This window comes from Neoarius graeffei, chromosome 3 (assembly GCF_027579695.1).
Source record: "Neoarius graeffei isolate fNeoGra1 chromosome 3, fNeoGra1.pri, whole genome shotgun sequence".
In the NCBI taxonomy this organism is placed as follows: domain Eukaryota; kingdom Metazoa; phylum Chordata; class Actinopteri; order Siluriformes; family Ariidae; genus Neoarius; species Neoarius graeffei.
The window spans coordinates 40,876,714-40,903,157 of record NC_083571.1 but is presented as its reverse complement, the minus strand read 5'-3'; the positions used below and the strand labels follow the sequence as shown (position 1 = coordinate 40,903,157).

Sequence of the window (26,444 nt, the reverse complement as noted above, 5' to 3'; positions counted from 1 at the left end):
TTTTCAAAATGGCAGCACTGACACCTGGCTGACACTTCACGTTTCAAAGTCTCGCACAAGTCTCGTGAAGATTGCGCAGATAAGTGACCCCTGCCATGGACCAAACAAACTAAATTCAACATGGCTAAAAAACAAATAGGCCAATAAGTATAATATTTAATTGCACTTAGTTGCCAATACGAGTCATGATATAAGGTTACTAAAACCGAAAATGTAACTGAATAACACAATAAGAAATAAAAAGTTTAAAAATGACTTCAGTTCTCCTTTTAAGAAGGTGAAAATTTTATTTATTCTAGACTCATTACATGTAAACTTGTCAGTAATGCTGCTGAGAGCATCAGTCTGAACCTAACTACAAACATGGCCGCTCAGAACTACAACACCCACGAACCACAGCACCCTCTAGCACCTGTTTATTAAATACACCTGTCACTCGTTTCCTGGTTCATCAGCCCCTGCTATAGACCCCTTCGCATGTTTGTAAACAAACCGACCATTGCCAGGATGCGCGCGCAGCCTGGACTCAGAAACAATGGCGCTCCCCATAGACCGGCATTATGAGCTGTCAGATTATGCAAAACAATTGTCGTTACAAGATCAAGAATGCTATATAAATAAGTTAACTCTAACAAGTGGACATCGCCTACCGGATCCGTATTTAATTAAAGAGTGGACGGATGATGTTAGTAAGTTCCCTGGTATACAATGGCCAGATATATACTCGTACCTTATTGACAAGACTTCAGTGTACACCCACGAAAAACTTTGTGTCTTTAGACGCATATGATTATGTTATGTGCGGGCATGTACAACTTGATTAACAATGGGACATTCATATTCATTTTGTTTTAATCAAATTATGCCAGTGATGTGATGGCAATGTGGCTTTAGCTACAACAGCAAATACCAACACTAAACAGCAATTTGCAGGAGGTAATGGCATGAAATGAATGATAGTGTAAAGAGTGCAGCTAAGAGAAATCAGAGCTGCGTAAAAAGCGAGAGGCAGAGACCAGAAATGAAACTGAACGGGGCGGGAGCTAGGTTAGAGCAGTCAACGTAAGTTGGCATTTAGAGTGAGGGCACACAATTTTACCTTTCCATCCTTGCTTTAAAATTGTGATTTTCGGCATACACAAATAATGATGGCACAAAATCTGGACTGCTTGAGTCAAGCGAGACCTCTCCTACAAACAAAATTGCATGCAAAGCTAAGTTAACATGCTAACAATATTCATTACATTGTGTAACTATGACCCAGCTAATCAGACAAACGTTACCAAAGTATTTTGCTACATCAATAAACGAAGACTAGAAAGAATAAAAAAGAAAGATTTAATAAATAGTCTGATCTTACCTGTGATGAAGTGGGCGCTGCAAACCCGCGCATTTTTGATGGTGCTTTCATCCCAGTCTACACGTGTGATGGCTTGTAGCCATAGACATCGGCGATTTTTTTTTGGAATGGGTGAGATCCTGCTGGAATTCTGTACATTTTAACCCCATCACTGCTACGATTCTGACACCCGACAACACAACAACTAGGCATCGCTGAGTCTTTTTTGAGTCCAGGCTGCGCGCGCAATTTCCTCTTACGTATGAAAGACGTTTACTGCGAAGGGGTCTATATAAACACCTTTCCCACTCTCACTTGATGCAAAGTATCATTCAGTGTTCATTCCTGTCATACCGAGCCTTTATTCTACTGCAGGCTTTACTGTGTTCTCGACCCTCACTCTCGAATCTTTCTCATTATTCTCTAGCCCTGTCCACACTGCCCCGATTGATCCTCGCCTGTCTCATGACCTTGATTCTAGTCTTGCGTTTTGGCTTTGTTTCTAGTTTGCTTTCCCTGCTCTCCCCTGCACATACATCTGTAAGTGCCTGCACCCTGACAAAACTAAAATATTTCAAGCATTTTTCTATTTTAATTTTGATGATTATGGCCTACAGCACCAACAATACTAAAAAATGTATCACAAAATATTAGAATATTTCATTTTGAGTTTGAGTAACACGGTATAAATATCGTGTATCTCTCGGGTTAGTTCAATACATGCAACCATAATCATGGGGAAGACTGCTGACTTGACAGTTGTCCAGAAGACAATCATCGATACCCTCCACAAGGAGGGGAAGGCATAGAAGGTCATTGCTTAAAAGGCTGGCTAGAAAAGGTGCACAAGCAACAGGGGTGACTGCAGCCTTGAGAAGATTGTCAAGAAAAGTCAATTCAAGAACTTGCGAGAGCTTCACAAGGAGTGGACTGAGGTTGCTGTCAGTGCATCAAGAGCCACCATGCACAGACAGCTTCAGGAAAGGGGCTACAAATGTCACATTCCTAATATCAAGCCACTCTTGAACCAGAGATGTCAGAACCATCTTACCTGGGCTAAGGAGAGAAAGAACTAGGCTGTTGCTCAATGGTCCTCTTTTCAGATGAAAGTAAATTTTGCATTTCATTTGGAAATCAATGTCCTAGAGTCTGGAGGAACAGTGGAGAGGCATAGAATCCAAGGTGTTTGAAGTCCAGTGTGAAGTTCCCACAGTCTGTGATGATTTGGGGTGCTATGCCATCTGTTGGTGTTCATCTACTGTGTTTTATCAAGTCCAGAATCAACATAGCCATCTACCAGGAGATTTTAGAGCACTTCATGCTTCCTTCTGATGAAAAGCTTGATGGAATTGCTGATTTCCTTTTTCAGCAGGATTTAGTACCTGCACACAGTGCCAAAACTACTACCAAATGATTTGCTGACCATGATATTACTGTGCTTGATTGGCCAGCCAACTCATCTGACCTGAACCCCAGAGAGAATCTCTGGGGTATTGTCAAGAGGAAGATGAGAAACACCCAACTCAGAAATACATACGAGCTGAAGGCCCCTATCAAAGCAACCCAGGCTTCAATTACAGCTCAACAGTGCCACAGGCTGATTGCCTCCATGTCATGCCATATTGATGCAGTAATTCTTGGTAAAGGAGCCCCAACAAAGTATTGCATGTATAAATGAACATAATTTTTTAGAAGTTAGACATTTCTGCGTTGTAAATAATTTTTTACTTAATCTTTTTTTTTGCTCTCATACCTACATTTTTTTTTCAATTTTGCCCTCATATCTATATGAAATGTTCAATATCATGAATCAAACTGAATCTTGAATTGAACAAATCATTACATGTCTAGTGACCAACAAATTTTGACCAATAATTTTATATTTAGGTTGATTCTTCCACTCTAAACAGTTTCTCAAGTGTGCTCTCTCCTCTCCACCACCATCTAATGCTGCAGTTGCAATCAAATTGGCATTTTTGTTGCTGCTGGAGGTTCATCTCCAGGAGATGCTGCAGAAATGGTTCCATGGGGAAGGGAGGCAGAGGTGTTGTGCTCAAGCCCATATTCTCCACCAGTGTAAGACTTGCACTGCAAAGGTGAGAGAGCGCAGACACACAACCCAGATTTCAGTGCAAAAACGTGTGCAATTTTAATGAAAAACAGGGAATGGGGAAGTGCTGGAGAAGTGAGAGGTGAAATAAGTGCAGGCAGCAGGAATCCCAACTGGCCTAGGGCAAGGTTGCTGGCTGGGGCTGGTTGCACCGTTTGCTGTGAGTGATCCAGTGATGACGCGGGTTACCGGCATGGTGTCTGTGGAGTTCGAGCCTGTTGTCTTTTGTCTTCCACGTCTGCAAAGTGACCTAGGCACAGAGGGAGGGAGTGCGCGTGTGAAAGATTGAAAGAGAGAGAGAGAGCACATGAGTTCTCAGCCTGGAGCACTCTGACTAACCTGTGCTTGTTTCTGTGCCTTTTTATACTCCCCTGGTGGCTCGAGGAGGGTGAATTAAGGCGCCAAGCATGCCACTTCAGCTGTGTGTGATTATATGGCTTCGCCCCATGGTCATGCTGTCTTGGGCTGTCTTGGGCTGTCCAAAACAATGGTGCTGAAGTGCCGCTGTTTCTTCAGCACCGTGGGAGTGACTGTGTGAGGAACAATGTGCTGCTTTGGCAGTGCATTTCCCGGGCCATTGTTACATCAGGCTGATGATGATAAGGCTTATTTGGCTAGCTTGCTTTTTAGCTATATCAGAGGTAGCTAGTAGTTACACAGGTATTCAATTACAAGATGCCAGCTTACTGTTTCTTGTTTGAATAGCTTATAGAGACTAACCACAAGTCAGATCTTTTTCTGGGTTTCATGAAACAAAAACTACTGAAATTATAAATCTTGGCCCAATCTGCTGTAGCAAACATTACACACATCCATCAGAGTTAAGACATACATTTTCCAAGCATCTTGTATCAGCAAAGAGAGGTGAGTGAGTGAGTTTCTGCAGCAATAAACAAAAACATGTAAGTCAGAAGCTTGACAGTTTGTGTATTGGTTTGTGTACTGGTCATTTTACCTATTTTCCGGTGCAGAACGAAATTGTTTAGAGATGAAAGTGGAGCAAAGAAAAAACCTCTGAACTTTTGAAAGTCAAACTAAGATACTGTTATCTTACTGTTATCTTATCTGTTACAAACTAAGATATTGTTATGTAATAACATAACATGCAAAACCCTGCATTCTAGTGCATTTTAGTACTTATTTTCACTAAAACAAGTTATAACTTTTAAGCCTTTTTCTTTCATGTACATTAATGATTAACCTGTCAAAAATATCAAATTTAATTCCTATAGTTAATGAGTATTTTTCAGGAGTGCATTTAGAAAATGCGGTGATTTTCCTGGCTACACAGTTAATTACTTTGAAAAAAATCAGACAGTTGAAGGTAAACTCAGCAAAATCCCAAAACAGTGCTGTTAAAAAGTAAAGGTCTGTTAGAGTTTCTAAAGCTTTCAGGTTTCAATGTTGGGGACATTGAGCCTCGTTTATCAATCTTTTAGTAGAGTTGTGCGTTTGCAGAAGCTAAAGTGAACTCAAAATTTCCAATTCATATTTATGCGAGTTGAAGCCAATTGTTTACATTAGTTCATATTGTCTGTAAATTTAAACGCGCCAATGAATACCAAATTTCTCATGTAAATCAGGGGCGTAGGGTGTGTGTGTGTGTGTGTGTGTGTGTGTGTGTGTGTGTGTGTGTGTGTGTGTGTGTGTTTCACACACTGACTGGCAGCCTGAGTGCATTATGTAACAAAAAATAAATTACCATTGCTAGTTTTAGGTAGCTTAGAAACCGGCTCTTCCATTATTGCTGTTTCTTCCACGTTTTCTTGATGATGTGTTCTAGAAACGGCACACTAAAACTTAGCTTCAAAACCACAAAATGCAACTTTGATGGAAAAAAATATATTATAAATTGCTTACCTCTCTTCACATCGAAAGAAGGAGGAAAGTTTTAGATTAGATTAGATTAGATTAGATTCACTTTATTCATCCCACATCGGGGAAATTCACGTGTTACAGTAGCAAGAAAAAGTCAAACAGATAACAAATAAAACTGAAATAAAAATTAGACAAACAAAGGATTAAATACAGAGGGCTATTTGCATTATCTACCGTGAAAAAGTATAGAAAAAAAATTGCCTTATTGAGAGGCTCGGAAAAATTGCACATTACAGGTAGACTCTGTATATATACACACATATTTACAATATATATTGTTTTGACAAGGCGAATTATTAACACGAGGAAATACTCATAATTCGCAACTAAAAAGACTGCAGCTACACTGGCAGCTTGAACATGCTTTCTAGTGTGATTGTGTTGCGCTTGCGCAGAATGGTGTCAGTCCTGCACGCCTTAGCATGTGCACCTGAAGCCGCGCCTTGGGGCGTGCGCGCCTAACGAGCTCCGGCACGCACGCCGTTAACAAAGAACACCTGTCTTTAATCAATGAACTATGTTTGCGCTATTTAAGGACTGCGCCCATGCAAAGACGATGCAAAGTATTATGCCGCGTCTAGGAACGCGAAAAATCCGAAAAATACATTTCTCCATTCGGAAAACCGGAGATTTTCAAGAGTTTTGTCAAATATCCGGATTTCCGGGTATTTCCAGAAGACTTTCATCCCTGATTGTTGTCCATATTTTTTTTTCAAATAAAATTACTGAAATGGCCTGTAGAGGTTTTTTTTGGGGGGGGGTTTTCCCCCCCATAGTCATCGATCTTGGGTATAGGCAAGATAATTTTATTCCATATGTCTAGTCTTGTATCAATGAACTATTAACATTTAAATCACAGATGCATGGGCCATACAGCAACTAGGCTTGTATGTACACTAATTTATTTATTATACTCAAGGGATCAGGCGAGGTGATTACTTCTTACTTGAAGAGCGCTAAATAGGTGTTTATAGTTTTGAAAATGTATTGTAATGGCTCATTTTGTGATATACTGTTAAAGTCAAAGTCCCTTCCACGCCAGGATCTGGTCTTCCCAGGCAGTCTCCTATCCCAGTACTAACCAGCTCTTTTGAGGTGTATGGGTGCAGCACTGATCTCCATTTCCTGTGATGTACTGTACTTGCATAAAATTCTCAAGGAATAAAGACCCAGACCCCCAGACAAATGCTTGGTCCAGAGAGTGGGCTGACCAGGGACAAATTCCTAGACGACTGTTGTTGTTGTTTTTGCCCCCGGTCCGCCCCGCTTAAAGCTACTTATGATAGCTAATCAGGTGACTGCATATGTGTGCATTATTACAGTGCCTTGAAAAAGTATTCATACCCCTTGAACTTTTTCACATTTTTCCACCTTACAACCACGAACTTAAAAGTTTTTTATTGAGATTTTATGTGATAGACCAACACAGAGTAGCACATAATTGTGAAGTGAAACGAAAATGATAAATGGTCTTCAAAATTTTAAACAAATAAAAATCTGAAAAATGTGGTGTGCATTAGTATTCAGCCCCCCGCGTCAATACTTTGTAGAGCCACCTTTTGCTGCAATTACAGCTGCAAGTCTTTTGTGGTCTGTCTCTACCAGGTTTGCACATCTAGACACTGAAATTTTTGCCCATTCTTCTTTGCAAAATAGCTCAAGCTCAGCCAGATTGGATGGAGAGCATCTGTGAACAGCAATTTTCAAGTCTTGCCACAGATGCTCAATGGGATTTAGGTCTGGACTTTGACTGGGCCATTCTAACACATGAATATTCTTTGATCTAAACCATTCCATTGTAGCTCTGGCTGTATGTTTAGGGTCATTGTCTTGCTGGAAGGTGAATCTCCTTCCCAGTCTCAAGTCAGCCTCCAACAGGTTTTCTTCCAGGATTGCCCTGTATTTAGCTCCATCCATCTTCCCATCAACTCTGACCAGCTTCCCTGTGCCTGCTGAAGAAAAGCATCCCCATAGCATGATGTTGCCACCACCATGTTTCACAGTGGGGATGGTGTGTGCAGGGTGATGAGCAATGTTAGTTTTCCGCCACACATAGCGCTTTGCATTTAGGTCAAAAAGTTAAACTTTGGTCTCATCTGACCAAAGCACCTTCTTCCACATGTTTGCTGTGTCCCCTACATGGCTTCTGGCAAACTGCAAATGGGACTTCTATGCCTGTCTTTCAACAATGGATTTTTCTTGCCACTCTTCCAAAAAGGCCAGATTTGTGGAGTGTACGACTTATAGTTGTCCTGTGCACAGATTCTCCCACCTGAGCTGTGGATTTCTGCAGCTCCTCCAGAGTGATCATGGGCCTCTTGGCTGCTTCTCTGACCAGTGCTCTCCTTGCTCGCTCTGTCAGTTTAGGTGGACGGCCATGTCTTGGTAGGTTTGCAGTTGTGCCATACTTTTTCCATTTTTGAATGATGGATTGAACAGTGCTTCTTGAGATGTTCAGAGCTTGGGATATTTTTTTATAACCTAACCCTGCTTTAAACTTCTCCAGAACTTTATCCCTGGCCTGTCTGGTGAGTTCTTTGGTCTTCATGATGCTGTTTGTTCTTCAGTGTTCTCTAACAAACCACTGAGGCCTTCACAGAACAAGTGTATTTATGCTGAGAGTAAATTACACACAGTAGGACTCTATTAACTAATTAGATGACTTCTGAAGGCAATTGATTGCACTGGATTGTATTTAGAGGTATCAGAGTACAGGGGGCTGAATACTAATGCACACCACATTTTTCAGATTTTTATTTGTTTAAAATTTTGAAGACCATTTTTCATTTTTGTTTCACTTCACAATTATGTGCTACTCTGTGTTGGTCTATCACATAAAACCTCAATAAAAAAACTTTTAAGTTCGTGGTTGTAAGGTGGAAAAATGTGAAAAAGTTCAAGGGGTATGAATACTTTTTCAAGGCACTGTATAATTACAGCTTGTACTATTAGTATCCATCATGTTTAAATGCTGTACCAGTCCCCTTTAAGTTTAGTTTTTGGGCCACCCTAGTGGGCCTTCCCCAAACTGCTGACGCAAAGTTGGAAGTTGACAATTGTATAGGATATCTCTGTACATTGTAACATTACAATTTCTCTTCAGTGGAACTAAGGGGCCTAGCCCAAACGTGTTTCAGCATGCCCATACCCCTGTACACAAAGTCCTTAAAGGCATGGTTTGCCACAGCTGGAACAGAAGAACTAAAGTGGCTGCCCTGACTGCGGACTGTGTGGCAGGCCTTCTCACCCGACATCAGTGTGAGGCCTCACTAATGCTCTTGTGGCTGAATGAGCAAATCCCCATATTCACATTCCAAAATCTATTGGAAAACCTTCCCAGAAGAGTGGAGGCTATTACAAGAGCAAAAGGGGAGCTAAACCTGGAATGGGACATTCAAATGCACATATAGGTGTGATGGTCAGCTGTCCACAAACCTATGGCCATACAGTGTACCTTTTTGGCTGAAGAAAGTGTTTCGCATGTTTCATATAAAAATAAATGTTTACTGACAGACCCAACAAGTTATCCAACTTTTGTTCCTTTCTCAGTACAGTGAAGCATTAAAACTCTTCTCCATAATGGTCACCTATAGTAAGCTTGAGATGAAGGAGTAAGTGGAGTAAATTGAAAAATGCTCCATTAATACTCCATTGATTATATTAGGTGTGTGTGTGTGTGTGTGTGTGTACCTCTATTCTTGCTTGCAATTTACTACTGTGTCTGCTGCACTCGGTCAGTCTCTCTTCTTGTATTTCCAGCTCTGCCTCTGCTCTCTTCAGTCTCTGATGCAGCAGTGAATTTTGGAATTTACAGTTCTCTTGCTCTCTCTGCTGCCACTGGCTTATGTGTTCATTGAGACTTTGCTGTAAAGCTTTTCTTGCTGCTTCCTGCTCTTCCCTTCTTTCCCTCTCTATGACCTCCATTCTGTTCTTCCACTCCTCCTTCTCTATTCCAAACTGTTTTTCTAATCTTTCTCTTTCCTCCTCGAGTGTTTTGAGTGCACTTCTCAGTGTGAGCAAACGTTTCTCCAATTCTTCCTCCACTTTCTTCCTTTCTTCTAAATCTTTCCTCTGCTCCTCACCTTCTTTCTTCCTCTTTTCTTCTTCTCTTCTCTTAGCATCCTCCTCTCTCTTTCTGTTTTCATCTCTTACTTGCCGTAAGTGCTGACATTCTTCTTCTAGGCATTTATTTTCCTCCTGCATTTGCTGCAGTAGTCTGCACTGGTTGTCTCGTTCCATCTCTAAACTGTGGTAGGTTCGGCGGAGATCTGCAGCCTCTTGAGTTAGCACAGCCATACGCTCAGCATGCTCTGCCTCAACCCTCTGTTCCCGCTCCTCAATCTGAGAAACACATACCACTTAAATAAGAAATACTACTTCTACATTCATCAACTTGCCCTGGGACATACCACACATTTTGAATTTATGTGAGTTTGTAGATGTGTATTCTTATATGTATGCATTTTCAACCTCTTCTACTGCAGCCTGGAGCTCTATAAGACGGGTCCTAAGAGCAGATGTGGATTCCTCGTGCTCCTCATACTGACTTGTGGTTGGCTGATAGTTGTCTGCTGTGTCTGTCGTAACATGTAGTAGCATTTGCAAAGTTGCTTCTTGCTCCTCATTCTTAGTGTTGAGAGAATATATTACCTACAAACATACAGTAAAAAAAAAATTGGTAAGTAATCAAATTCACTTTGAAGGAAAACTGCAAAATTTACCCATGTTTTTCTTTGTCAGGTACACTAAATTCTAAATTATATACTATATTCTATCTACAAGGCTCCAGCTTGCCTGCGACCCTGTAGAAGGATAAAGCAGCTAGAGATGATGAGATGAGATTCTATCTATAACATATATTAGTGTACTGCATTACTAGCTGGATGCACTACCATATGCATCAAATTTCAGTTGGTCCGAAATGTGGCAGCCAAGTTTCTTAAAAGAATTTTTAAAAAATTAACTGATCAGGCATAACTTGCCAATATTACACCAACCTGTCATAGTAAACAGTAGCTTGCATAAATATCCACCCCCTTTAACTTTTCACACATTTTTTTTTAGTGGTACAACCTGGAACTGAAATAGACTTGACTGGGATTATATATCATGAAGCTACACAATATAGCCCATAACACAGAAGTGCCAGACTGGATTACCAGTCTATTGCTGTCATGTAGCTTCCATTTCACTGTATGCTATGGCATTGACTGCAAGATGGGCATAGTGTGGCTTCCAGTGTGAACAGAGCTTCTGGGTTGGGTTTGTTTTTTCTGTTTTATTTGTTTGTATGCTTGTTTGGTTTTTTTACATTCCATGTGCATTGATTTGTATCTGCCCGTCCTGTCATTGGTGTAGTGCCCTTGTCTATCATAATTGTTCTCGCTTGTTTTCAGTTCCTTTCCTGATTATTTAGCAGATTTAATCCATTCAGTTTCTACAGTGGTGCTTGAAAGTTTGTGAACCCTTTAGAATTTCCTACACTTCTGCATAAATAATATATAGATTTAGGCACTGCCTAAAAGCGGAGCTCCTATCTGTTTCTGGGTTGTAGAATTTTCTTATATCATAGCCAGTATCTTTTGTTTTATTTCTTTACTGGCTAGCACTGGCCACTAGGCGGTGTGTATAACTGGTAATTACGAACACTGGCCACGAGGCGGTGTGTATGACTGGTGATTACTAACACTGGCCACTAGGCGGTGTGTATGAGTGGTGGTACATGTACACGGACAAACCACAAAAAATCGACTCGATGGGTTTACCATTTTTTCTTAGGTATGGTGCTCCACTCGCCGCTATGACCTAAAACATCATCAGATTTTCACACAAGTCCTGAAAGTAGATAAAGAGAACCCATTTAAACAAATGAGACAAAAATATTATACTTGGTCATTTATTTTTTGAGGAAAATGATCCAATATTACAGATCTGTGAGTGGCAAAAGTATGTGAACCTTTGCTTTCAGTATCTGGTGTGACCCCCTTGTGCAGCAATAACTGCAACTAAACATTTACGGTAACTGTTGATCAGTCCTGCACACCGGCTTGGAGGAATTTTAGCCCATTCCTCTGTACAAAACAGCTTCAACTCTGGGATGTTGGTGGGTTTCTTCACATGAACTGCTCGCTTCAGGTACTTCCACAACATTTCGATTGGATTTAGTTCAGGACTTTGACTTGATCATTACAAAACATTAACTTTATTCTTCTTTAACCATTCTTTGGTAGAATGACTTGTGTGCTTAGGGACGTTGTCTTGCTGCATGACCCACCTTCTTTTGAGATTCAGTTCATGGACAGATGTCCTGATATTTTCCTTTAGAATTCGCTGGTATAATTCAGAATTCATTGTTCCATCAATGATAGCAAGCCGTCCTGGCCCAGATGCAGCAAAACAGGCCCAAACCATGATACTACCACCACCATGTTTTACAGACGGGATAAGGTTCTTATGCTGGAATGCAGTGTTTTCCTTTCTCCAAACATAACGCTTCTCATTTAAACCAAAAAGTTCTATTTTGATCGCATCCATCTACAAAACATTTTTCCAATAGCCTTCTGGTTGTCCACATGATCTTTAGCAAACTGCAGATGAGCAGCAATGTTCTTTTTGGAGAGCAGTGGCTTTCTCCTTGCAACCCTGCCATGCACACCATTGTTGTTCAGTGTTCTCCTGATGGTGGACTCATGAACATTTAACATTAGCCAATGTGAGAGAGGCCTTCAGTTGCTTAGAAGTTACCCTGGGGTCCTTTGTGACCTCGCCGACTATTACACACCTTGCTCTTGGGGTGATCTTTGTTGGTCGACCACTCCTGGGGAGGGTAACAATGGTCTTGAATTTCCTCCATCTCATCTTATCTCATTACCTCTAGCCGCTTTATCCTGTTCTACAGGGTCGGAGGCAAGCTGGAGCCTATCCCAGCTGACTACAGGCGAAAGGCGGGGTACACCCTGAACAAGTCGCCAGGTCATCACAGGGTTGTCTGTGTCATCAAAGACACAGACAACCATTCACACTCACGGTCAATTTAGAGTCACCAGTTAACCTGTCTTTGGACTGTGGGGGAAACTGGAGCACCCGGAAGAAACCTAAACGGACACGGGGAGAACATGCAAACTCTGCACAGAAAGGCCCTTGCCGGCCACGGGGCTCGAACCCGGACCCTTTTGCTGCGAGGCGACAGCGCTAACCACTACACCACCGTGCTGCCTGAATTTCCTCCGTTTGTACACAATTTGTCTTACTGTGGATTGGTGGAGTCCAAACTCTTTAGAGATGGTTTTGTAACCTTTTCCAGACTGATGAGCATCAACAATGCTTTTTCTGAGGTCCTCAGAAATCTCCTTTGTTCGTGCCATGATACACTTCCACAAACATGTTGTGAAGATCAGACTTTGATAGATCCCTGTTCTTTAAATAAAACAGGGTGCCCACTCACACCTGATTGTCATCCCATTGATTGAAAACACCTGACTCTAATTTCACCTTCAAATTAACTGCTAATCCTAGAGGTTCACATACTTTTGCCACTCACAGATATGTAATATTGGATCATTTTCCTCAATAAACAAATGACCAAGTATAATATTTTTGTCTCATTTGTTTAACTGGGTTCTCTTTATCTACTTTTAGGACTTGTGTGAAAATCTGATGATATTTTAGGTCAAATTTATGCAGAAATATAGAAAATTCTAAAGGGTTCACAAACTTTCAAGCACCACTGTATGTCTAATCACAAGGTCTTAACATGCTTTATGTTTCTTTAAGTTCCAAGATGTGATTCTTGCTTTTGGAGTTTCCTTGTTGCTCCTGTTTCTGACCTGTTTTTGTGGTGTTTGTTTTTTGTTGTTTTCATTTCAATAATGGATTTGCCCTGTCTGTTGTTGCCTGCCTGTGTATCAACCCATGTCTGGAATAATTGTTGAGAAATTTTGGACTGCCCTAAATAAATGAAATGCAGAGTCTTGTCTCTCAGCCTCACTGTGTTACAGAAGACCTTGCCACTAAAGGACAGAGCAAATAAGCATTTACAATCTGTGTCTCGCAAGACAGGGACTCCCTGGTATGGAGAATGTGGTGGAGTTCTCTTGTCTCATGAGGAGGATGTTTCTGATGACCAGAGAGGCATTTTCCCTGGAAAATGTTTTTGGGGGCCTGTCCAAGCTCAAGACCGTTGTCACTGCTCTGCCCTGCTGAGGGCACTGCTCCTCCTGGCCAGTGCCTACCTCCTCCTCCTAGCCAATATGTCCGGCAGCTTTTGAATGTTCTGCCAAGAGGTCCAAGCCCTCCTATGTTTTGAAGCTGCAAGAATCATGCCATAAACAGGGTGCTAGGTCATGTCGTTTTCTCTGTCAGTGTATGCGATAGCTTTCAGCATCTTTGTTCCTTGTATCCAGCCCAAACTGTCATTGGTAATATTTCAATAGCGTGTCTTGATTTTTCTCACCCGTTTTGACTAATTTGTTTATTTAAGCCCTTCTGTTTGGACAACTGACATTTTCAATAGGTTGATTTGCATTCACCTGTAACATAAGAGTTTCACAATAACCATGAAGGTAATCTGTCTTTTAGAGGTTTTCAGAAGCACTCAATGGCCTTTGCTTTTGCAGTCACTCTGTGTGCATCCATAGGCCATTAGGCATGCCTCTCTATCTCTGATAAAGAGTAAAACAAGTAATAGTCAGGGACCCCTCATAACTGTATGGGCCACTTCTTTTTCTGTTCTATGCTATGTAACATGTTTTGGTTTATGTGAAATGAGGAGATGGGAGGCAGACTTGAAACAAATAAAAGGTATGTTTCATTTTTGCTACTTTTGCTTTTCAGCAATTTTGTTATGCTCAGAACAGTCGCGCGCACACACATGGCTCAGTGCTGGTCAGTTCACTCGCTTTGGTTACTGGCTTCCCCTGCAAGCACACAAAAGACACACATAAACTCCCGGTAATCAGACAGAGGTGAGATTCATCATGCGTTACCTTTTGGTTCAACCTGCCTCCTCTCCATCCACAGCTGATGTGTAACCACCCACCCACCACCACATGCTGCAATAGTGGGACTTGCTGAAGTAGTAATAATAATGTGGGACTCAGATAATTAAATTTTTTTGCATGTGTGTATCTATATAATATTGAGCAGACTGTGTGGCGAAAATGTACTTTTTCTGGTTTTGGTGGTTTTCAGACAATACGGGGTTGCAGAACCATTGGGAAAATGTGAGATTTGTACCCAGTGCAATTTCATCAGTTTCGTCAGTTCTTGCAAATATTATTTATGCCATGTCAGAGGTTCAATTAGATAATCTTCTGTTATTGGCATCTGGCTGAAATTAACATACAGCAAGCAAGTACATCATGCAGGATGCTTTGGAAGAAATCACAGTGACACATTGCACAAATGCTGGGATCTTCCAACAAGTTCATGTAGCATATGATTGCCATAAATACGATGGTCATATATCATTTTCTTTCTTCTTCTAGTTTGTATGTATGTCAGACTACATGAACGCAATAAGAAGTTTTACTATATGGTCAAAAGTATGCAGACACCTGATCAATCATATCCATATGTACTTATTGAAAATCCCACTCCAGAGTTAGTCATGCTTTGCTGTTATAATAACCTTGACTCTGCTGGGAAGGGTTTGCACTCAATTTTGGAACATGGCTATGGGGAACTACCCATTCAGTCATAAGAGCATTAGTGAGCTCAGGCACTGTTATCAAGCAAGGAGGCCTGGAGTGCAGTCAGTATTCCAGTTCATCCCAAAGGTATTCAGTAGGGTTCAGGTCAGGGCTCTGTGCAGGCCACTCCCAACCATTGCCAACTATGTCTTCTCATCATGGATTCTTTATTTTGCTTTGTGCACAGGAGCACTGTCACACTGGAACATGTTTGAGATAGGACCTTTGTGTCCAGTGAAGAAAAACTGTAATGCTACAGCATACAAAGGTATCCTATACAATTGTGTACTTCCAACTGTGTGACAACCATTAGGGGGAGACCCACATATAGGTGTGATGGTCATGTGTCCACATACTTTTATATAGTTTTCACATAGTGTCTGAATAATCACATAGCATATGGCGTAATGATTAGAGAAGCAGCTTTAGGACCAAAAGGTTGCCAGTTCAATTCCCTGGACCAGCAGGAATGACTGAAGTGCCCTTGAGCAAGGCACCTGACCCCCAGGCCACTCTGGGTATGTTGTACATCGCTTGGGATAAGAACATATGCTAAATACCATTAATGTAATATATTAACTGTTTGTTCTTCAGCAAGTCTACAAGCTTTTATGAGTGTCTGTAGTTCTGCCTGCTGGATTGATGTTCCAGGAACCATCCATTCATTGGCCATCACAATATGACTTTGATGACTGCAAATGTACTTTATTTTCTCCATTTTACATCATGGAAGAGTCATCAATTAACAGCATCATATCTGGATGCTGTATAGGAGTGGTTTGAAGATGTTCATCATGTCCTAGTGTCTGAACAAGTTCAGAGCAGGTGTGCTAATCATTAATAGAATCATTTGGATACAGAAAAGTGATGCAATGGAAGGTGTGGTTTTCTCAGTGACTGCATCTCCAGAGCTGTTGACCATTTGTGTGTCTTGAAGCTGTAACATGTGAGGCTCTCCCTAATGTTGCAAAGGCATGTGCATGGAGGCATCAAATTTTGAGTCTGATCAGGACCACCCCTTAAATAGCTTGAAACACCAGACATATTACTTACATGGCATATAAGCAGGGGCAAACTACAAGCAATGGGGTCCAGCTACAGTGGTGCTTGAAAGTTTGTGTACCCTTTAGAATTGCCTATATTTCTGCATAAATAAGACCTAAAACAACATCAGATTTTCACACAAGTCCTAAAAGTAGATAAGGAGAACCCAGTTAAACAAATGAGACAAAAATATTATACTTGGTCATTTATTTATTGAGGAAAATGATCTAATATTACATATCTGTGAGTGGCAAAAGTATGTGAACCTTTGCTTTCAGTATCTGATGTGACCCCCTTGTGCAGCAATAACTGCAGCTAAATGTTTCCGATAACTGTTGATCAGTCCTGCACACCGGCTTGAAGGAATTTTAGCCCATTCTTCCTTACAGAACAGCTTCAACTCTGGGGTGTTGGTGGGTTTCTTCACATGAACTGCTCACTTCAGGTCCTTCCACAACATTTCCATTGGATTAAGGTCAGGACTTTGACTTGGCCATTCCAAAACATTAACTTTATTCTTCTTTAACCATTCTTTGGAAGAACGACTTGTGTGCTTAAGGTCATTGTCTTGCTGCATGACCCACTTTCTCTTGACATTCAGTTCATGGGCAGATGTCCTGACATTTTCCTTTAGAATTTGCTGGTATAATTCAGAATTCATTGTTCTATCAATGATGGCAAGCCATCCTGGCCCAGATGCAGCAAAACAGGCCCAAACCATGATACTACCACCACCATGTTTTACAGATGGGATAAGGTTCTTATGCTGGAATGCAGTGTTTTCCTTTCTCCAAATATGATGCTTCTTATTTAAACCAAAAAGTTCTATTTCGGTCTCATCCATCCACAAAACATTTTTCCAATAGCTTTCTGGTTTGTCCACGTGATCTTCAGCAAACTGCAGATGAGCAGCAATGTTCTTTTTGGACAGCAGTGGCTTTCTCCTTGCAACCCTGCCATGCACACCATTGTTGTTCAGTGTTCTCCTGATGGTGGACTCATGAACATTAACATTAGCCAATGTGAGAGAGGCCTTCAGTTGCTTAGAAGTTACCCTGGGGTCCTTTGTGACCTCGCCGACTATTACATGTCTTGCTCTTGGAGTGATCTTTGTTTGGTCGACCACTCCTGGGGAGGGTAACAATGGTCTTGAATTTCCTCCATTTGTACACAGTTTGTCTTACTGTGGATAGGTGGAGTCCAAACTCTTTAGAGATGGTTTTGTAACCTTTTCCAGCCTGATGGGCATCAACAACGCTTTTTATGAGGTTCTCAGAAATCTCCTTTGTTCGTGCCATGATACACTTCCACAAACATGTGTTGTGAAGATCAGACTTTGATCGATCCCTGTTCTTTAAATAAAACAGGGTGCCCACTCACACCTGATTGTCATCCCATTGATTGAAAACACCTGACTCTAATTTCACCTTCAAATTAACTGCTAATCCTAGAGGTTCACATACTTTTGCCACTCACAGATATGTAATATTGGATTATTTTCCTCAATAAATAAATGACCATGTGTAATTTTTTTGTCTCATTTGTTTAAATGTTTTGTTTACTTTGTCTACTTTTAGGACTTGTGTGAAAATCTGATGATGTTTTAGGTCATATTTATTCAGAAATAGAAAATTCTAAAGGGTTCACAAACTTTCAAGCACCACTGTATGTGTTAGTACTATCCCCCGGGTTTGTATTGATCTCCCCATTCTTTTGTCAATATGGCAGTCAAGCACTGCAAAAAATGTAAAACTGAATTTGAGGAGAAAATTATTTAATATGAGTGAAATTGTCTTGCTGCATGGACAGATATTTTTACTTGATAAGACATCTAAGAATAAGTTGGTTGCAATCTAGAACTGCATGAGTGTCCTTTGTTGTCCTGGCCAGTTCCTCAGGCCAGGACTCTGCTGTCTATCTTCATCTTAACAACAAAGGACACTCATTTCAGGATTGCAACACACGCATTTTAGTCAGAGAGAATCGTTGGTATGACCGAGGAGTTAAAGAAGCCATTTTTGTCAACCTGGAATGACCATCACTGAACAGAGGTGGTGGTCTAAGACATCATTTATCAGCCACCTACAATGCAGTCCTTGGCACACTTCCCAGACAACTGAATGCACACCAAAACCCAGCTGTTTTCAGTGACTCACAGGAGGACAGAGAGAACCAACAATCCACTGATCACCCCAATGACTCCCTAGGCCATTCACACCCAGCCCCCAGTGACTCACACCAACAGGATGACTCAACGACACCTTAGGATTGCTTTTCATCCGTGAGAGGATAAATACCTGATACTCCCTATTAGTCAGACAGAACTGAAGAAGCCTTTTGGATAAGAGGTGAAATGTCTTCAAGAATCTTCAAGCAAGTCCAGTTGCTCTCTTTTACCACCCACATTTTTGTGCAATATTTTGTTGAGAAAACAGTTTTCAAAATGGTGGCACTGACACCTGGCTGACTCTTCACGTTTCAAAGTCTCGCGAAGATCACGTGGATAAGCAATGCCTGCCGTGGACCAAGCAAACTAAATTCAACATGGCTAAAAACCGAATAGGCCAGTAAGTATAATATTTAATTGCAATTAGTTGCCAATACGAGTCACGATATAAGGTTACTAAAACTGAAAACGTAATTGAATAACACGTTAATTAAGAAATCAAGCAAGTTTAAAAATGACTTCAGTTCCCCTTTAAATATGTAATTCAAGGGATGGCTTAAATATATTAATCCATGATCTGGTGTAACTACACAAGCCTTGGAATGATCATAGCTCTTTAATTGACTGTGATGTATTATGATGGCCAAAGTGTGCTTCAGTGTTACCTCATGTCTCCCCTGAAAGCTCTTTTGCCCCAAATAGATAACTGATTGCAGGTGCAGCTAGGGGCGGCACGGTGGTGTAGTGGTTAGCGCTGTCGCCTCACAGCAAGAAGGTCCAGGTTTGAGCCCCATGGCCGGCGAGGGCCTTTCTGTGCGGAGTTTGCATGTTCTCCCCGTGGCCGCATGGGTTTCCTCCGGGTGCTCCGGTTTCCCCCACAGTCCAAAGACATGCAGGTTAGGTTAACTGGTGACTCTAAATTGACCGTAGGTGTGAATGTGAGTGTGAATGGTTGTCTGTGTCTATGTGTCAGCCCTGTGATGACCTGGCGACTTGTCCAAGGTGTACCCCGCCTTTCGCCCGTAGTCAGCTGGGATAGGCTCCAGCTTGCCTGCGACCCTGTAGAACAGGATAAAGCGGCTAGAGATAATGAGAATGAGGTGCAGCTAGGCTTTCTTTAGGTTAGCTTTTTGTTCTTTAGATATTAAAAAGCTTAAAAGACAGAAGACATCTTGTTCATTTTTCTGCTTCATAGTGTCATACTTGGTTACAACATTTATTTCTGTTTCATCATGCATGAATCTGTTTTGAATATACACTGACAGATTTCATGCTATTGTTCTTAAAATTAGCAAGGCATATCATGTTGAGCTCAACAGGGCCTTATTCCCTTCAGTGGACGTTGTTCCTGTTTTCTAATCGTTTGTCATGAGTTTCTTGTTAGTGTCTGTGTTTAAACTGCAACTTTTTTTCTGTTTTTCACCAATAATTTTCCACTGTCGTTTTATTTTGTTGTATTTTTCACTTTCCCTTCTGATGCATTTGCATTTTCTCAAAGAACACTTTTTTCTGTCTAAAGACAGCAAGTGGAGGCCATCCACATTGGCTCTGTCTTAAATATCAACAAATCTTTGACAAAGGCACGTTAATAATTCATCATGGCAAACATTCAGCTTGTTCAGTGTGTTGAGTGTAGGATGTTTAGTCATTCTTCCTCCATTGTTAGTAAGAGCTTTATATGTGATGTGTATGTTAATTAGCTCTCTGAGGGAGAAGGCTGCAGCATTAGGCCAAGTTTACATTAGACCGTATCTGTCTCGTTTTCTTCGCGGATGCACTGTCCGTTTACATTAAACTGCCTGGAAACGCCGGGAAACGGGAATCCGCCAGGGTCCACGTATTCAATCTAGATCGTGTCTGGTCTGGTGCTGTGTAAACATTGAGAATACGCGGATACACTGTGCTGAGCTCTAGCTGGCGTCGTCATTGGACAACGTCACTGTGACATCCACCTTCCTGATTCGCTGGCGTTGGTCATGTGACACGACTGCTGAAAAACGGCGCGGACTTCCGCCTTGTATCACCTTTCATTAAAGAGAATAAAAGTATGAAAATACTGCAAATACTGATGCAAATACTGCCCATTGTGTAGTTATGATTGTCTTTAGGCTTGCCATCCTTCCACTTGCAAGTGGTAAGTGATATGCACTGGGATCACACACACAGCGGCTCAGTCCCGAATCGTGGCTCGTGCACTTCACTCGCGCGCTCTGTGAGCTGTGCAGGGCCGGAGTGCGCACCCTCCAGAGGGCACTCGCTGTTCAGGGCGGAGTGATTTGGAGCGCAGGATGCCTGCGGAGCCGAGCGTATCCGTGTATTGGTGTTGCTGTGTGCATGCGAATCATGTATTGATGTTGCTGTGTGCACACTAATCGTTTTAAAAACGTTAATCTGATGATCCGCTGATACGGTCTAATGTAAACCCCACCTTAGAGGTGCTCCAGATTCTAGAGAGGATTAGTGAGAATGAGAGCAGTGTAGTTTCTATAGAGATCTTGCATGTGACGTCACAGCCAATCCAGATTGTAACAGACGCCATCTTGTCGGTCAAATGCCATATTTCCGCCTTCTACTTCTGCTTCTACTTCTACCTTTTCTTCTGGAAAACCCTACTATATACAATTCTACTACAACGGCTGCGGCTACAAGCTCTCCCTACCTGTGCACGTTTATGTTTTTTGTGTGTATTTTTGCGTGTTGTTCGTCTGTACTGGACTTCAATATCCACTACAACCGTATGGACTTACTGGACATTGGTTTCCAGCAGAAAATGACGGTTTGTAGCGATTTCCATCGCATGCACAACATTCCGGACGAGATAGCGAGACCAGCGGGGTCTCCGTGGATTGTTATCGGGTCTGGCAGGCGAAGGAGGCGGCATCGGGAGAGGAAGCAAAACCAAGGCTGCAGAGCCAGCCTGTTGACTAAGCTCAGAAAACAGCCACTCAAATCTCCACTGCCAAGCCTCTATCTCTCCAACGCCAGATCCATGGTAAACAAGCGATTTGGAATTACAGCTGGAATTACCTTATTCTAGTCTATAATCGGCTGGTCAGTGCTATACTAGGTACTACTGATGTATCTAGTATCAGTACTAGTAATACTTAAGTGACTTACCCGTCCAATGAGGATTGTTATTTTCTTGTTTACAAGATGCCACATCTGAGGGCGGCTGACAAATCCTGAATTTCTGTAAAGATAACTGTCCAGAGATTTATAAGCACGCAGTGCTTCACCACTGAACAGCGAGGGAAAGTTTATGAGGTAATTATACACATCTGGGTATTCCACCTCTGGCAGTTCAATATCCACTGACACGGTCGTGAAAACTACGTCTGGTAATCGATAAGGGTCACTAATCTGTAGGTCGTTTATTTTAGACATATATCTAGTTATCTGTTCATTAGAGAAATGAGCCGTGTAGTCCGTCGGTTGAAATTTATCCATTTTGTACACGAGTGCAGCAGTATTCAACGGTGTTTTTTACCGACAAGATGGCGGCTGTGTACTTTCCGGTCACGTGACTGCAAGATCTCTATAGGGCAGGGGTCGGGAACCTTTTTGGCTGAGAGAGCCATGAACGCCACATATTTTAAAATGTAATTCCATGAGAGCCATACAATATGTTTAACACTAAATACAAGTAAATGTATGCATTTTATGTAAGACCAACACTTTTAAAGTACAATAAGTCTCTGAATTCTTTTTAATAACGTTGTTATGCTGTTGCTAACCAATGATAAATAAAGTACTTCTTACCATTAATGCGACTTCTGGTGCTGCATGGTTTTGCTGATGGCTTTGTAGTCTGGTTGATACGTGGTGAGGTTAAGCTTCATGCAGGCGTTGAGACTTCCATCCGTTAAACGTGATCGTAGGTTGGTCTTAAAGGAACAGTCCACCGTACTTCCATAATGAAATATGTTATTCTCTGAATTGAGACGAGCTGATCCGTACCTCTCCGAGCTTTGTGCAGCCTCCCAGTCAGTCAGAAGCGCTGTTACTCCTGTTAGCAATGTAGCTAGGCTCAGCATGGCCAATGGTATTTTTTGGGGCTGTAGTTAGATGCGACCAAACTCTTCCACGTTTTTCCTGTTTACATAGGTTTATATGACCAGTGACATGAAACAAAGTTCAGTTACACAAATTGAAACGTGGCGATTTTCTATGCTATGGAAAGTCCGCACTATAATGACAGGCGTACTAACACCTTCTGCGCGCTTCGACAGCGCATTGATACCTTCACTCGGAGTTGTACCATTTTTTTTAGACAGGGCGGACAGACCAGGGCATTCGCCCGCCTGGCCGTGCCCGACGAGGAGCGCTCTCGGTCGGCTTGGGAGGCAGATGGCAGCCCCTCCTGGAAGTGTGGTTTTACCATGGGCCTCATGCGGAAAAATGACAAAGTCCCAATTTTACCATGGGGCTCGAGTTGTACCATTTTTTTTAGACAGGGCGGACGGACCAGGGCATTCGCCCGCCTGGCCATGCCCGAAGAGGAGTGAAGGTATCAATGCACTGTCGAAGCGCACAGAAGGTGTTAGTACGCCTGTCATTATAGTGCGGACTTTCCATAGCATAGAAAATCGCCACGTTTCAATTTGTGTAACTGAACTTTGTTTCATGTCACTGGTCATATAAACCTATGTGAACAGGAAAAACGTGGAAGAGTTTGGTCACATCTAACTACAGCCCCAAAAAATACCATTCGCCATGCTGAGCCTAGCTACATTGCTAACAGGAGTGACAGCGCGTCTGACTGACTGGGAGGTCGCACAAAGCTCAGAGAGGTACGGATCAGCTCGTCTCAATTCAGAGAAGAACATATTTCATTATGGAAGTACGGTGGACTGTTCCTTTAATGTTCTTTAGATGTGAGAAAGACTGCTCACATGCATACGTAGAGCCAAACATTGTCAGTACAGCAATACTCACGCTGCAGTGTGTGATATGTGACAGGAACCGCGTTCCAAGTTTTGACAATCAGCTGGTCCGCGGGTTGAAGTTTTTTCATTTCTCCCCACTTGTGTTTGCTCGCCAACTCTGCTTGCTGTCATGCAAGTCTTTCCAAATCTTCATTCAGTGACTTGAACTTATTCACTCACATGTGTGAGGCCTTCAGGTCAGCAGCTTGTAGCTCAAAATCTCTGATTGAGACACTGGGGATGTAACTCAGGTTGGTGCTGTCCACTGCACACTCGTGTGGATGGATGATGAACTTAAAAAGATGAGTGCGCTCACGAAATTCTCCAAAGCGCACTTTGAATGACTGCAGGAGATTAGAAGTGAAGCCCGCTAGCTGCAGGAGATCAAGATGTTGAGCAGGGTCACTTGCTGTGCATGCATGTTTAGACTCTCCCAGTTTTTCAAAGTGTAGTAAAGGACCTGTTTCAATGTCGGCGATGAAGAGTTCCAGCTTGTTTTCAAATGCAAACACTGCTTGTTGAAGGGATAAGACTGTATTTCCAATGCCTTGCATTTTCACATTGAACTGGTTCAGACGTTCAGTCATGTCCACGAGATAGTAGAACTTCAGGAGCCACTCAGTGTTAGCTAACTCAGGATGCTCGACGTTTTTCATTTCAAGAAAAGTCCGGATTTCCCTCAGACAAGCCGCGAAACGGCTGAGCACCTTCCCTCTTGACAACCAACGCACATTGCTGTGCAGAAGCAGATCAGGATAATTATTCCCAACTTCATCCAGCAGTGTTTTAAACTGGCGATCATTTAAAGCTCGGGCAGCAATAAAGTTGACCACCCGAATGACCAGCGACATCACTTCACCAAGCTGCTCACCACACATCTGAGCACAAAGCGCCTCCTGATGTAGGATGCAGTGAAAACTTAGGATGGGTCTCTTTTCATGTTCACGAAGAAGTGCTACGAATCCTCTGTTTTTCCCCACCATGCACGGAGCACCATCAGTACACACTGAAATAAGTTTATCCATCAGTAGATTTTTTTCTTTAGCGAACTCAGTGAAAGGCTTGAATAAATCCTCCCCTCTTGTTGTCCGTTTCATAGGCAAAACAGCAAGACTTTCCTCACGTAGTGTGTCACCAACAGCATACCTTGCAATCACGCTGAACTGGGATAAATGGCTTACGTCTGTTGACTCATCCAAAGCAAGAGAAAAGAATGGTGCTGCATTTATGTCCTTCACTTGTGTTGCCTCAACTTGATTTGCCATCATGATGGTACGATCATGAACAGTTCTTGCTGACAGAGGCATGTCTTTTATTCGTCTGATTATTTTGTCTTTATCCGAAAAGTCGTCAAAAAGTTCATTGGCAACATCAAGCATGAATGTTTTGGCATACTCCCCATCTGTGAATGGCTTTCCGTTTCTCACAATTGCTAAAGCACCAGCAAAGCTAGCCGAATTCCAGTCACCTTGTTGGGTCCAGACACGGAGTTGCTGCTGACTAGCTTGCACTCTGCACAGTAGCTCTTGACATGCTTTCTTCCTGCTGTCCCCCGCTGGATATTTCAATGCAAATGTAGTATGGCGTGTGTCGAAGTGCCGCTTTATATTTGACCGTTTCATCGATGCAATTTTATCATTGCATATACAGTGGTGCTTGAAAGTTTGTGAACCCTTTAGAATTTTCGATATTTCTGCATAAATATGACCTAAAACATCATCAGATTTTCACACACGTCCTAAAAGTAGATAAAGAGAAGCCAGTTAAACAAATGAGACAAAAATATTATACTTAGTCATTTATTTATTGAGGAAAATGATCCAATATTACATATCTGTGAGTGGCAAAAGTATGTGAACCTTTGCTTTCAGTATCTGGTGTGACCCCCTTGTGCAGCAATAACTGCAGCTAAACATTTCCAGTAACTGTTGATCAGTCCTGCACACCAGCTTGGAGGAATTTTAGCCCATTCCTCCGTACAGAACAGCTTCAACTCTGGGATGTTGGTGGGTTTCCTCACATGAACTGCTCGCTTCAGGTCCTTCCACAACATTTCGATTGGATTAAGGTCAGGACTTTGACTTGGCCATTCCAAAACATTAAATTTATTCTTCTTTAACCATTCTTTGGTAGAACGACTTGTGCGCTTAGGGTCGTTGTCTTACTGCATGACCCACCTTCTCTTGAGATTCAGTTCATGGACAGATGTCCTGACATTTTCCTTTAGAATTCGCTGGTATAATTCAGAATTCATTGTTCCATCAATGATGGCAAGCCATCCTGGCCCAGATGCAGCAAAACAGGCCCAAACCATGATACTACCACCACCATGTTTCACAGATGGGATAAGGTTCTTATGCTGGAATGCAGTGTTTTCCTTTCTCCAAACATAATGCTTCTCATTTAAACCAAAAAGTTCTATTTTGGTCTCATCCATCCACAAAACATTTTTCCAATAGCCTTCTAGCTTGTCCATGCGATCTTTAGCAAACTGCAGATGAGCAGCAATGTTCTTTTTGGAGAGCAGTGGCTTTCTCCTTGCAACCCTGCCATGTACACCATTGTTGTTCAGTGTTCTCCTGATGGTGGACTCATGAACATTAACATTAGCCAATGTGAGAGAGGCCTTCAGTTGCTTAGAAGTTAACCTGGGGTTCTTTGTGACCTTGCTGACTATTACACGCCTTGCTTTTGGAGTGATCTTTGTTGGTCGACCACTCCTGGGGAAGGTAACAATGGTCTTGAATTTCCTCCATTTGTACACAATCTGTCTGACTGTGGATTGGTGGAGTCCAAACTCTTTAGAGATGGTTTTGTAACCTTTTCCAGCCTGATGAGCATCAACAACGCTTTTTCTGAGGTCCCCAGAAATCTCCTTTGTTCATGCCATGATGCACTTCCACAAACATGTGTTGTGAAGATCAGACTTTGATAGATCCTTGTTCTTTAAATAAAATATGGTGCCCACTCACACCTGCTTGTCATCCCATTGATTGAAAACACCTGACTCTAATTTCACCTTCAAATTAACTGCTAATCCTAGAGGTTCACATACTTTTGCCACTCACAGATATGTAATATTGGATCATTTTCCTCAATAAATAAATGGCCAAGTATAATATTTTTGTCTCATTTGTTTAACTGGGTTCTCTTTGTCTACTTTTAGGACTTGTGTGAAAATCTGATGATGCTTTAGGTCATATTTATGCAGAAATATAGAAAATTCTAAAGGGTTCACAAACTTTCAGCACCACTGTAAGACACACTGCAGAACCTGCTCTCTCCACAAAGG

General features: G+C 41.9%; 1 protein-coding gene across 3 annotated transcripts in view; it reads right to left on the bottom strand.

Moving 5' to 3' along the window:
- fam184b (family with sequence similarity 184 member B) overlaps nt 1-26,444 on the bottom strand; it is a 295,639-nt gene that overhangs the window by 254,471 nt on the left and 14,724 nt on the right. For all 3 annotated transcript variants that reach the window (XM_060916853.1, XM_060916852.1, XM_060916851.1), the window contains exons 2-3: nt 9,798-9,977; nt 9,018-9,668 (exon numbers count right to left, since the gene is read on the bottom strand). In XM_060916853.1, the coding sequence (XP_060772836.1) occupies nt 9,018-9,668; nt 9,798-9,977 (831 nt within the window). The remainder of the gene's footprint in view (nt 1-9,017; nt 9,669-9,797; nt 9,978-26,444) is intronic.